At 42.4% G+C, this 14,239-nt stretch overlaps 1 protein-coding gene across 10 annotated transcripts in view; it reads left to right on the top strand.

The window, feature by feature from the left end:
• Positions 1 to 11,565, top strand: part of LOC121706986 (band 4.1-like protein 1) — a 102,914-nt gene extending 91,349 nt beyond the window's left edge. For 5 of the 10 annotated variants that reach the window (XM_042089174.1, XM_042089180.1, XM_042089179.1 and 2 more), the window contains 9 exons: positions 411 to 461; positions 1,304 to 1,678; positions 2,761 to 2,889; positions 3,676 to 3,753; positions 4,776 to 4,835; positions 5,466 to 5,558; positions 7,021 to 7,101; positions 7,316 to 7,429; positions 8,123 to 11,565. In XM_042089174.1, the coding sequence (XP_041945108.1) occupies positions 411 to 461; positions 1,304 to 1,678; positions 2,761 to 2,889; positions 3,676 to 3,753; positions 4,776 to 4,835; positions 5,466 to 5,558; positions 7,021 to 7,101; positions 7,316 to 7,429; positions 8,123 to 8,128 (987 nt within the window). In that variant the 3' untranslated portion in view covers positions 8,129 to 11,565. The remainder of the gene's footprint in view (positions 1 to 410; positions 462 to 1,303; positions 1,679 to 2,760; positions 2,890 to 3,675; positions 3,754 to 4,775; positions 4,836 to 5,465; positions 5,559 to 7,020; positions 7,102 to 7,315; positions 7,430 to 8,122) is intronic. The other 5 variants (XM_042089173.1, XM_042089178.1, XM_042089176.1 and 2 more) reach the window with 5 other exon arrangements.
• The last annotated feature ends 2,674 nt before the right edge of the window (positions 11,566 to 14,239 follow it).

Here is a 14,239-nt window from a genome sequence, read left to right as displayed (position 1 = left end):
TCCTTGAGCTCTGGTGAATTTGAAAATAATTTACTTTTGAGTGGAGTGTCACAAACACTTTTCAAGGTTTTCTCATTAGCCATGGCCCTTTGTTATTGATTAAAAAGGACCCCTGTGGGATTCACCTGCAGAGTGCTCCAGGTTCAAGAGAAAAAAACAAAACAGACCGTGAGAAACGCAGGGCTGCATTGAACGTGTGTGTGAAACATAGTAATGCTAACAGTACGTTGTCATTCTACAGTATCAACTCAGTTTAACACTATGGGGACCAGGAAGGATGGTCTTCCATTCATCTCTGGATCTACTGGGCTAGGCCTCTTCACACAGCCTCGCTAGTAGTCATTTGATCATGTGTCCTTGTCTGCCCTTTCTTCTGCTAACTATGTTCTGCTTCTTCTTTTGTCTTATAGGAGCCTCTGTCTACTACTGTGATTAATGAAGAACAACTAGCTGAGGCTAAGGTCTCTAATTTCATTTGCCATGTCTGGTGTTCTCTGTTGCATGACCCTGCTGAACAGGCCCTTGCTCCCTGTCACCTTTCCTTGTAGCCATTTCCTTGTAGCCATTTGTGTGTGTGTGTGTGTGTGTGTGTGTGTGTGTGTGTTTTTTCAATCTTGCACTCTGCTTATTCATCCCCATGACACAGTGTCTGATCCAGTCCCATCTCTGTTTACAATCTGTTCTCTCTCTCTTTCTCTCGCTCACACAGTCTGACAAATGTTCCCATAGTGATACGACAGAAATTATATAGCTTCTCACTCAGCCTGTTATCATTTCCTATCAGATCATATATCTGTTCACCATCTTTTCACCCTTCTTTGTCGTGATGCCACTGAAATATTAGCTTAGCTTCTCCTTTTTCATTCTGCCATGGCTTCCTATCAAATCCCACAGCAGGACATCAAGCTGTTTACTTTTCCATGTCACTTTTGTTTGAGATGTCAAATTGCAGGTCATAATCTGATTGGTTGATACACTTGAAATGTTAGCACGGATTGCTGCTTCACATGTTTCATTGCTCTTTGTGTTAGAATCAGATTGTTGTGGTCTTGAATAACATGCTCTTGAGAAAGATGATACCAAACTTGAGATGGGTAAGGATTTTTTTTTTTAATCAAATTGGACATTATTCAAATTCAAATTAAGGGTTTGGCTTCACTTTGTGGACCCAATCATTACTTTTCACCCACCCCATTACCTTCAGTCCATTCATCCCAATGTCACCCTCTCCATCATTGCTACACAGTAGAGGAAGTGACACGAGCATGGCCTGCCTTCTCTCCCCCTGTCTGATCATGCACAGAGGGAACCCTGGGATAGACGGCCAATCTCAGCCACCGACCTCGATGAACAGGAGCGCGAACGCGAGCCGGCCTTCATGAAGGACACACACCTGGGCATTGAGCGGAAGTGCTCCAGCATGACGGTCAGCTCCACGTCCAGCCTGGAGGCAGAGGTGGACTTCACTGTCATCACTGACCTCCACCTGGGCGCGGAGGAGTTCTCAAGGGGCATGAGCGAGCTGGCTGAGAGGGGCGGAGGGGAGAGGCAGGCAGAGGGGAGCCGCGATGACTTTGAGGAGGCGTCTCATTTCTACTCCTCCCGGCTGATGAGCCAGGACAAGCACCCCGTAGAACAGCGCCTCCTAGAGGAGAAAGGCCACCACGAGGTAGACGCTGTAAGCGTCAGGTTTTAGATCTTTTTTTGTAAAGCGTCCTTTTTTGGAATTCATCCCTCTTGAAGATATGTCCTGAGCCATTCATTTTTTGGTTTGTTCATCACTGACCTTGAACCTCAGTTTTCTTTTCCTTTTTTTATGGTAACCATTTTGTGTTATGCTTTTTCATTTTGATTTACGTTTGGTGTACCATTTTATGTCAGCATTTCAACAATGGAGCCTGGCTAGTTCCCTGAAGCTCCCTGATGCTATCCACACTCAGCAATGACAGAACCCTGCTGTCTGATATTGATCAAGTCTTCCTTTAAGAACCGTATTTACTGTACAGTACAGCGTTGGATGCAGTAGATTTACAGCCCTGCATTCTTCTTCAGGCGTCAGTGCCCACAAGGTGGATATGCACAGCGTCTGTCAGTGCTTTGTATGTAGGTCACTCCAGAGTGATCTACAATGCAAAGTAAAGCTCCCTCATGGTTGAGTGTGGATGGTTTCAGTCAGAATGTTGTTGTTGTTGTTTTTAGTCATGTTTAAAACTCTGTTTTTGTCTGGTTTTGCCTTTGGCATTTCATCCCAATTAAAATAACATTTCATGTATTTATTTGTTAATTATTAATTTGTTTATTGATTTGTATTTATTTATTTATTTATTTATTATGTTTTTGTTCATTTATTTCTGTTTATAGTTTATTTATTGTTTTGTTATTTGTGTTATGTATTTTCTTTTATGTTTTAATCTTTCATTAAAATTCCCATTTGAGTTAATTTGATATAATGTATGGGGAGTACTTGAAATCTGTTTGTTATGAATAGTTACAAAGTGATCTGGAACAGTGGTCATTGATAATTACAAACATCTAATAGCACAAACCAAAACACGCACATTATGCCAAGCACAAAGCACACACACACATATTGTTTTATCACGTTTCCTGGCATGAATTTGCATGCAGAAGAGCACAGTACACACTGATGCTTCCGCAGCACAGCCCGTAGAATGCAACAACATTCCTTTTGACCCATGTGTAGAGACTCCCATCCGTATTTGAAATATAACAGCAGTGTATGCTTTGCTCTGTCACCAGCCCCCGGTGGCCAGGAAAGACCCTAACGCTGTGAGCATCGCCCACTCGCTGCGGAGGGCAGAGGTCAAGGTGGAGCCCCACTCCAATGGTGCAGAAGTGCCCCCCACCATCATAGACATCACAGAACAGGTACACACACCTGCACCATTTATCAGAATAACCATAATATTTTTTTAAAGTATATTTACCTTCTAAAAGACCAGAATGGATTGAAAAGTTCAGTATTCAACTTCAAGTCAAGTTGTTTTGACATTTTAATTGAATCTTATTTTATTGTCTGACCATAGTGGAGAATCTGTTGTATAATAATAGTTATTATTCATACATTGCAATGGTAATTCATTTTGTATGATAAAAAGGGTAAATTCCATTTAAAATGTACAAAAGAAACGTGTTGCCGTTTTTAACTGGCAAATGAACATTATTTGTAAAATAATTTCCAAAGGCAGAGTGAATTTTCCAATTTTCCAATTTTCAGTGTCGCTTTGATAACAGCTCCCGACTGTATGGGCCGGGGTGACAAATTATCTAAAAGGGGATGACATTATAGTCTTGTTATGGCTTGATTAGAGTATTGACACAAAATTAATGAGACTGATGAAAGAGAGAGGGCCTTCCATTCATCTCCTGGGACATTGTTTTGGAGCCGGACTGTCTCCACAGGTGCTTGATTAAAATGTAATTACTGGGCCTCTGTAGTGCCATTCGTCTAAGCACACGGATGAGTCAAACCAATAAGCTTTAGAGGTTGTCTTTGAAGGCCATTATGAGAGAGAAAATCAGGTGCCCATTCATTAATGCCAGTGGACATTAGTTTTTTTCCTTGTTGGCCCCGTTTGCCCTTGTGTGATATAATGACCAGAGCTCATTTGTTAAGTTGATGTGTCCACTGCGCCATATGTGTTTGCATTGCAGCAAACACAAGGTGAAGTCAACTGCATGGAGACAAAGTTCTCCAGCACTGACGACACTCAACCACAAGAGGGTGACATGGTATGGTTACCCCCTCCCGCCTCTCTGAACTGAGATCAGTTTACTGTAAAAGGTTATGCCAGTGCTTTTTGCTGCATGTGCCAGACAGCACCATATGAAGTGTCTTCTGAGCTGTGAAAGGTCTTTGTTTTCGCCACTGAGCTCCTTGGCCAGACTATAGCTCTGCATGCTTGCATCTTGTACTTTTTCAGAATGTGTCACTGATACATTTCTGGGTGCCACATTCTGAGGAGAAGGAAAAAACACACAGGGGAAAAGAAAAGGATAAACAAAACTCAAAGCAAAATAAACAATTGAAAACATGCCCTCAGTATATCAATAACACATTCTTGAGGCAAACTGAAATGAAGAGTTTCAGAAAGGTATACCATGCTTCACTCTTTGGGTGAACACAGGCACACATTGCTTCAGTGTGTTGGAAGGCCTGGGTATATCAGACCACTTGCCATCTTCTCTCTCTCTCTCTCTCTCTCTCTCTCTCTCTCTCTCTCTCTCTCTCTCTCTCTCTCTCTCTCTCTCTCTCTCTCTGCTTGTGTTAGTGGACATACCACATTGCAACTGCTGCTGCCTTTATCTCTTCTCCAAACACACTGCTTAAATGTGTCTGTGAAGAACGCTGCTGAGAGGAAGTCTTAATCCCTGCAGAACAACCTCCGTGAAACGTTGAGGTGACGATATCTGAAGTTTATGCAGAACGCACTGCAGAACTCACGCAAAGGAAAAGACAAAAAGAAAAAAGAGAGAAGTTTGCTGAATTGGAAGAATGCTTCGCTGCACGTCTTGTAGACTTATCACTTTGCTTTGTTTGGCTCAAGCTTTTAGCAGAGAGCCTCCACAAGTCTGCTGCTTGTCCAGTCTGATGACAGAGCATGACAATGATAGTGTACGACTATGTCCTGTGCAGCAGTGTGTGTGTGTGTGTGTGTGTGTGTCTGTGTGTATGTGTGCCATTGTGCACCATGCAGCGCAGGTGTGTGTGTACAGTATGTGACTCTCTAGTCCTGCCCTGTTGTATGTTTCAGAGCCAGGAAGAGAGTGGAGAGAAGGAGGCTCCTCCACCTGGCAGGGAAAATGGCTCTCCAGTGAGTGCTCTGCCCTCGTCGGGACTTTGCCAACATATGTCCTGTCCTTTCTATGAATGTCACAGAATGTCTCTGTCGTTTTTATGAAAGTCTAGCCTCCGCTGCCACGCTTGAAATTGTGCAGTGCTGTCTGTGTGATTGGTGCTTGAGGGACTCCTGTGGAATGAATGGCTTGTTGTGGTAGAAGAGTATAAACACAAAAAAGAAACAGAAAAAAATATATTAAAAAAAAAAAAACAATTCATTTATTTCGTTTTTTGGCTCTCTTGTGTTTTTGTTGGAGACTAAACCATTTTGACTTTCACGTAATGACAGTGTTGTTGTTAAGTGGATGGGGTTTCCGGCAAGGGTTGCAGTAGTGTATCAGTGGAATGTATCTTTTGGCTGAAACAAATGGCAGCTGTGTGTGTGTGTGGTGTGTGTGTGGTGTGTGTGTGTGTGTGTGTGTGTGTGTGTGTGTGTGTGTGTGTGTGTGTGTGTGTGTGTGTGGTGTGTGTGTGTGTGTGTGTGAGCAAGAGAGAGAAAGGGAGAGAGAGAGAGAGAGAGAGATTGAGAGCACCTGTGTGAGTGTATGTCCTGGTGGCAGCTTGCCGCCCGGTCGTCACTCTGTGCCTTCTGCCGTCTCTGCAGGTAAAAGCAGGCTCTCTGGGGAGAGACTCAGCAGTGTCCCCACTCACTGTCACCGCGGAAAATGTTACCTCAGCAACCACCCAAGTAACCAAGGTAACAACTCATTGTGTACTCCCAGTATTTCCAACTTCACCGTGTCTTGGGGTTTCTTGGACATCACAATAACACAGCTATTGTTTTTAGAAATTGTTTTAAATTTTAGACATATATGTCAAATAAAGAAACATCCTAGGTACCTTACATGAATCTTAAGTAGAGGCTGTATTTGTCTGAAGCCGAGACCTTATCAGTCGGGCTTTTTATGACACCAGCTGTTTTGCAAATGTCATGTCACTGTCAAACATTTCCCCCTGTGGGGAAAGTGGAAAATGTACCACAACTACTCAACTCTAAATGCAAATGCCCCCAATGTGTGCTTCCATTTCGTGCCTTTGCTACCTAAAGTACATGCTTTCCATTGGGCTCCAACCCCACCTTTCATGTCACCACCTCAGGTGATGAAAGCGGGCAAGCACATCTCATCCTCCCTCACCCTCAGCACAGGGGCCCCCCAGGGTTGTGTTCTCTCCCCTCTGCTGTACTCCCTGTATACACACGATTGTGTAGCCACCGCAGACTCCAATACCATCATTAAGTTTGCTGACGACACGGTAGTGGTAGGCCTAATCCACAACAACGATGAGACGGCCTACCTGGAAGAAGTGAGGTGCCTGACCCAGTGGTGTCAGAGGAACAATCTCCATCTCAACGTCAGCAAGACTAAAGAGATGCTGGTGGACTTTGGGAGGAAGCAGGCGCGGGACTACACTCCCTTATCCATCGACGGGACCCCTGTGGAGAGGGTGGATACATTCAAATACCTCGGTGTCCAGATCACCGAAGATCTGACATGGTCTACCCATCTGGACACCGTGGCAAGGAAGGCCAGGCAGAGACTGTACCATCTAAGGAGGCTGAAGAAATTCAAAGCATCCAAAACAGTCCTGCAGAGCTTCTACTCCAGCACCACTGAGTGCATCCTGACTGGGTGCATCACCGCTTGGTATGGAAACACCACCATGCAGGACCGTAAGGCTCTGCAGAGAGTGGTGCGTTCAGCTGAACGTACCATAGGGGGGCAACTCCCTAACCTAGGGGACATCTATTCCAAGCGGTGTAAGGACAAGACCACCAAAATCCTTAAAGACCCCAGCCACCCAGACTATGGTCTGTTCTCTCTGCTTCGCTCAGGAAGCAGATACACTGGCTGCAAGGACTGAGAGACTCAGGAAGAGTTTCTTCCCCCAAGCCGTCCGGTACCTAAATGGCACTGTTTAAGCACTTTTTATTGTGTATACCACTGTTCCCCTGTAGAGAATACCACTTCTTCCCTATCTGCAATAACCCCCTGACATCTTGAATGTATTGTTTCTTGTCTGTTACTGTTTTTGGTAGATTGTTCTGTGTCAGTTCTGTGTGTTTTTGCTTGGCATGGAGCCGACTGTAACATTTCACTGCATTGTATGTATGTGACAAATAAAATCTGAATCTGAATCTGAATCATTTTCTTCACCAGACAGTGAAAGGGGGATACTCAGAGACCAGGATCGAGAAAAGGATAATCATCACGGGAGATGACGATGTTGACCAACATCAGGTATGTACAGTGTACTGCAGCAAGTGTAAAAGCTTACACAAAAGACTCCAAATACCCTCCCCCCCACACACCCCCAGTCTTGTATTCAGCACACTTCCATTACAAGTTATGGAAAGAAAGCCTGAATATTTTCCATTTTTATTGCGCTGAGCTTTTAAGCCTGAGCGAAGACAAAAAAGCGAAGTGACAGGTCTGAATTATCACCTCTTTCCAGGCCCTCGCCATGGCTATCCAGGAAGCCAAGCAGCAGCATCCCGATATGCTGGTGACAAAGGCGGTGGTTGTCAGGGAAACAGAATCTTCAGAGGAGAAACACAGGACGCCAGAGGTGAGTTATAATGTGCTCTCCATATGGAATAACTCAGCGTCCTGCATTAGAGATGCAGCTGTACTAAACCAGGTGATTGACAGGACGGACTGGATAGTTTGAGTGACATGCTGTTTTGGTCCAGTTTACTCTACGGTTCTGATACATTTCTTTGTATAATAATGTAATAGGTTAGTCGTCAGTTAGATAAATGCCAGGTCAAATGTCTGAATTTTACTTTAATGCATTTAGAATGAACAAGAAGTCAACCGCACTTTTCCTGTTTTACGGTAATGCTTCATAAGTAGAATAAATGCCAGCGTCTGTGCCTTGACCTTTTCGGAAATCATTGTTTTGAAGCTGTCTTTATTTACGGGTGTTTGTGCTGTATGAGGGGTGAATGTTATAAAAATGACATTAAAACTATATCAGATATCAGCATAGTGATCATACAATCAGGCATCTAGTTAAAAACTATAAGTGACAACTAAATGCAATTTAAAGTTAAAAGAGAAGCCAAAAGCACACATACACACACACACACACACACACACACACACACACACACACACACACACACAACTGCTCTGTATATTCATTTTTAAATTGTAGTGTAATATAACTTAAATATTGCTCAACATTTCCTGTTCATGTACCCCGCCCTTCCACCATCACCAAGCCACTTGGATACTTGTGTGTTTGTCTCCTCTGTAGTCCTGATGACCAGACTCGGCTCCAGAGATCAGGGAGAGGATATGAGCCCTTCAGGGTCCCCCCCGCCACCACCGCCGCACCCCTGCATCCAAAGGGTTAGCTGAGTCCAAGTACAACCCGATCCAACCCAACCCAACCCAACCCGCTCCTGCGTCCCTCAATGCCCTCACCCCACTCCTCTCTCCTCCTCCTCAGCCTGGCGCAATGCGCTGTGCCCACTGTCCCTCCAACCAGGAGCGAAAAGGACAGACTTGCAGACCAATCCTGTTCCTGCAGCCCAGTACTCCATCAAGCACTCAATCCCAGTACTCCTCAAGCACTCCATCCTGCAGCCTCCATTAGCCACATGATGTATCCATATTCCCTCAACATTGAAAATGTGTCTGAAAGTGTTAACAGTCCCTCAATCAGTTTGCCCATTGTTTGTATAGATTTGGATAGAATACTGCTTACTTTTGTTAAACTGTACTCGTAGGGGTGGGGTGGCTGGGGGTGGACTCCAAGGCAATTTCAAGGTTCTTTGGATTTTGACAGGTTCATGTGCTCTACATACAGTCTGTCTTCTCCGGGTGTTATAATTATATGTGTGCCAGTATGCCATTGTACACAGCTTTAGCTCTTGATTGTCCCGTTGTGTCTAAGAGTCAGCAACCTGCTGCAGGTCCACACACACACACACACACACACACATACACACACACACACACACACACAAATGCATCATTCTTCGAACAGTTGGAGAATACACCCCCCCCCCCAAAAAAAAAAAAGTTAGTTCTGATGAGGGCTGAGCATTATTGTGTATATTATAAAATAAATAAAATAACTCCAGAAGGTTGTTACGGAGATAATCACTGTCATGCTCTCCTGAGCTTCCTCCTGTCTAGTTTAAGGAGGTGTACAGTTGGCCCTCTCAGGAGGGTCTGTAGATGGTTGGCTAGCCTGTAAATGCCTGTGTGAACCAGTGAGACACTATATTCTACTGCGGTCTTTTTAGCTTTTTAAAGATTTTTTCAAAACGATAGACTATCCAGTGGAAGTCACAATATTTGCTTGTAAATGACAAACATGACACATGGCGTATGTATCGATTAGTCTGTCACTCCCATGTGCATGAGTCAAATTAATGTTCACATAATCAAGGAGAGGGAGGGGGCGAAATAAGAGGCAGTCTTGCCATCTCTAAAGGTCCATGACACATGGTCCGTGAGGGCAAGACATGCTGTAAATAAACACTCCTCCAGAATGGACAATTTGTCAGAAAAAGAAATAGTGCATGTCACAGAGCTAAAAGGCAAACAGAAGAGTTTCATTACATCAAAGACATGTCAAGAAGATGATGCAGGCATTTCTAATGTATGTTGCTGTTGGACACCCCTTGGTGTGTTTGGCATGTAGAGTCTCCACAAGTGTTTGGGGGAAGTTGTTCAGGAAGATTCCATACATGTGGACACTGTAATTGTTTCTAAAGAAAGGCTAATGAAAGAAGAAAAGCAGATATCAAGATCTCTCTATATACAATATCATATTGTTTACTCGGTTTGCATTTAATCCTTCATGTTGCCATTAGGTGAGCTGACAGATAGACTGCTATAGTGTAGGAAACTCACCGCAAACAAACACATGGTCTGATGATAAATGTTTTATCTAAGAATAATACTATTTAAATATGAGTTTTTTTATTTTCTATTTTGAAAATTGAGTTGTTTTTAAGTTATGGTGTATGAATTTGATATTGTATTTATATATGAATGGTGAATGTGAGGCATCCTCTCTCCTGTTAGCATAAAACTCTGTTATTTTTCTCTTTCAATGCGTGGCAAAGGCTTGGATCCGTAGTGTGACCTGAGCACTTCAGCACTATGATCCGGCCACGGACAGCCAGGTGAAGAAGTCAGTCAGTGAAACATTAGCTGACCGAGAGGCTTTGTGTGTTTATCTCTGTCTGATCAAATCTATAGACATGTGAAAGGAAATGATTGGTCTCTAGCTGAGTGAAGCATAATCAATGTGAAAAAGATGGCGAAAAGACGAAAAAGATTGAAAACAATGACACTGGAATATACTGTAATACCATGTTAAACACGAGACATTATTTCCAGTGTAACAAAAGACTTTGATCAGACAGTGAGAGATGAAAGACAAGAGGGAATGATATCCACAATATGCCTCAGAACATGCCTTCCTTTGAAATACTGTGATTCATACTGCTGATATTTGCAATAACAATCTCACATTGCCATCTTGTTAAATAAGAACCATAGTAATGATTTCAGTTTAAAAGATGAAACTGTGAACAAAACAAAAGTGTTGGGGGGAAATGCTTTGCTTGAAGTGCTCTAAATTGGTTGAGGGTAAAGAAATGTATGCATGCGTCAGTCTCTGTGACCTCAGCTCAGAATCAGAATTTTTTCTTTTTTTTCCCTTTTTTTTAAGTTTCAGCAAAGCCCAACGTGTGCTGTGTGAAAAAAACGGGACAGCTTCTTTGCTCTGCCTAAACTACTGTTCTGTCCTGTCTCTGTGAAGTAGCCTATTAACTCTCAATGCTTTTTGAGTTTGATGTTATAAATGTTTGCCTATTGATTTGTTTTCCACTTGGTCCAATGACACTGGAGTCCTCCATTGCCTTTATTTGATTGATTTGTGGGCAATGGGTTTTACTTTTAGCTGTGACGCTGCCAGGAATCTGTTTTGGATGTCTATGGCGTCACATTATTGGATACTCTTTAATTTCTAAAAAATGAGAAATGTTTACTTGCTATTAACCTGGGGAAAGAGTTTTTCGTTTGTACCTTTGGTGGTGTGTTGATGGGAGGAAAGACTACAAAAATGTTTTTGCTTGAATCTCTATCCAGATATTTATTGAGCTTATATTATCTAATATATTACTTTTTTAGTAAAAATGTATGATGGCACATGTCTTGCCATGAAGATTATATAATTTCTTTGTGCCATGATAAACAGTACAGGCTCCAATTATAAGCACTGTTACTGCACAATTGTGAGTGGGATAGCATTGTCATATCAATATTGGGTGCCTTACCGTTTCAAGAGTAACTGCCACTGGGATGAAATGCAAGAGATATTCATTATTAAATCCTGAACTTATTAGGACTGGTCCCTGAAGACACCTAAATGTCACACAATGGTAAGGCAAAGTGCCTTGATTTCAGTGGGTCTGAGAATGACCTTAGATTCAGTCTTCAAGTGACACATGGTGCTGGTGCATTTGCTAATATTGAACAGATTGTGAAGGATTTTGCTTGGTGCATGGCATGAGGTATTGAAACTCTTCAATTCTTTAGTGCTCCTCCCTTCAATTCACCCTGCCAATCCACTGGCTCCACAGCGCCCTCTAGTGCTTGATGGTGTGTTCTTGCTGTATTTGCATTCAATCTAAATGGAATACATGCATACATTAATAAATGTCTCAGTTAAAATGGGAAAGTATCTTGTGATTTGCTCTGCATACGGTGGACATGTTAGAGGGAGAATTCTTATTAGAGGGAGAATTAGTGGTGCACTTGCTTTCCACACAGATCATTGTTTACATTGCTACTCAATATGCCAACCTAATAGTATGCTGAGGGCCTTAAGTGGCCAAATAAGACACATTGATTGGTCAACAGGTGAAGAGGAGACAAATATCAGATTTTATCAACCAGCCGGATGCTGTAAACGTGTACAGAAAACCTACTCTCTCTCTCTCTTTTACACACAGACACAGACACACACACACACAAGCACAAGCAATGGTAAACATAGTTTAGGTTTACCACATTAGTTTAATTCAGGAGTCATAACATGTTTAAGGCATGGAAAATGGATATAGCGAGGAAACTATAAAACATCTGTTGCTAGCTTGCCTTAAGGCAGTGAGAAGTCACATTTAAACACAGCACAACTACAAATCTGAAACCATGAAAGCATTCTAATAGTGTTTGGGGTTAACATTGCCATTATGAACTTGATTTCATATTAGGTCAGCAAGATGGTGCTGCCCCAGAGCCAGCATGGCCATGATGAACCTGATGACCTTGGATCAATACATAGAATGTCCACTTGGACAATGTGATCAAGACTGGACCTCAGAGGCCCCATTCAGCTCAAAACCATATCGAAGCCACTGGGTCATCATGACCAAGACAGACCTCAGCTGATTCAATAAAGCCGCCTGCGGTGAATGGAAGTATGATAGAGTTCATGATTTCCATGTTACTGAGAAGGCCTCTGGGCTGAATAACATTCTGTTCTCTGCAGATGGTCAGCTTGACCAAGAGGTTCTTCTTACTTGGCATGATGCTTGTTAGTAAGGGTCACAGTCTCGTAGTGCCCTCTAGCTGTTAATAGGCCAAATTGCATTTTTTTATCTCTTTATCCAGTGCAATGACTTAAATCCATGTTGACATACAAAAAAATCTGATTTTAATGTTTTATGTTAACACATACGGATGTCACATATTTGAATGCTGTCACTGACATCGGATTCTAATGTGGATTTTAAAGTGCTTCACCCGTGGTGATGTGCAACGTAGGAATGATATGGTTTCAGAGCCTACACTGTGAGTGGTAGGCTACCTGAAGGTTTTGCGTTTATCGTGAGGCGTGCGCTATCAAAAGCTTCCTGCATCCTACTGCGGTGCAGGCTGTCAACAATATCGCAAAAGATACCGGTACAATTCTCACAAAACTTGTTGGAAAGGTGTAGCACTGTCTAAGGAAACCCCATTCATTTTTGAAGGTGATCAGACTTAAAGGGAACTTTGAAGCATTTCCCATAGCCTATTTTCTCGCAGTGATAGCGAAAGTGAAACGTCCTTTCATTTGAATTTGTGCGTGCCTGTGTCATTCATTTCTTTCACATGTCTTACAACATAAATAATGCATTCATATGCTAGTAGTAATGTCAGAAATTAACCGGTTTATAAGCCTTTTAGAAATGGTTGTTGCATCTTGCATGTTACATTTAGATGCGCACTCAATCGTGCATACATGCAGGCAAAACCGCTCTAATGTGCCAACGGCACAAAAGTTGAAAAAACTTTTACAATGGCGGTGATAGCCTACAGTTAATGTGAATCGCGGACAATAACCAAAGAAAGGAATTTCCACCTCCATTCACCAAATAAAGGCTGTGTTTCTACGTGCAAAACGTAATTTCTTCAGAAACCAGCCTATAATGCATAGGGTAACTTGAGGTGAGTCAGACAGAAGAGGGACGTGTCTTAGTAGCCTATCTTGAATCCCTTTCCTACCTTAAAATTGTGTGATTAGCCGCCAGAATAATAAAATCAAAATACAAAATATGATTGGGCTATAGGTCCAAACCTATGAGTAAGCATTCAGTGTAATATAAAGGTTATCAAAGATACTCTAGTTTGTATTTTCTTTTAAAATATACATTTTGGAGACAAATGCAGTCATACCACGGGTCTATATCCAGGGATGGATTATTGAATGGACCTACTGGGCCCAAGAGCTCAGGGGGCCTTGAAGCCTATGTGAAGTTGCTTCTTCTTCCTTCTCTTCTATTTCCACAAAACTCACAAGTCGTCATAATATAATGGGTAATTTTTTAAAGTCTTCTAGGGAAGTATGCCCCTGGGCCCCCCTATCTTAACAGGGGAGTTTTTTTTTACATATATGCCCAGTTTATAATCCATCCGTGCCTATATCCGTCAAAAGTTTGGTATATCCTAATTGACAGACTTAACTAATGACTTGTTTGTGATTTTAACTAGATGTACCGCAGAGCGGTACAAAATATGACCGCCGCCCAGTCCAGCACATTTTTTCCACAAAAAGAAATCACGCTGAAAGGCCTATATGATTCTAACTGTCTCACTAAATTGCATTATCCACACTCAATTCTCACTGGTATCTGCTAGACAACAAGTACCAAAACATGATTAGTTCATAGATTTCACATGTAAAATTCATTTTATACAACCCCACCTCCATCTTGCCTGTTCATAATTCTGAGAAATTCTTGATTGTTTGTGTTATGTTTATGTTATGTGTGTGTGTGTGTGTGTGTGTGTGTGTGTGTGTGTGTGTGTGTGTGTGTGTGTGTGTGTGTGCGTGCTTGTGTGTGTGCCTGCGTATGTGCCTGTGCAT

Source organism: Alosa sapidissima, chromosome 4 (assembly GCF_018492685.1).
Source record: "Alosa sapidissima isolate fAloSap1 chromosome 4, fAloSap1.pri, whole genome shotgun sequence".
Classification (NCBI taxonomy): domain Eukaryota; kingdom Metazoa; phylum Chordata; class Actinopteri; order Clupeiformes; family Clupeidae; genus Alosa; species Alosa sapidissima.
The sequence above is the reverse complement of the archived record's forward strand: the minus strand, read 5'-3'. Positions and strand labels throughout refer to the sequence as shown.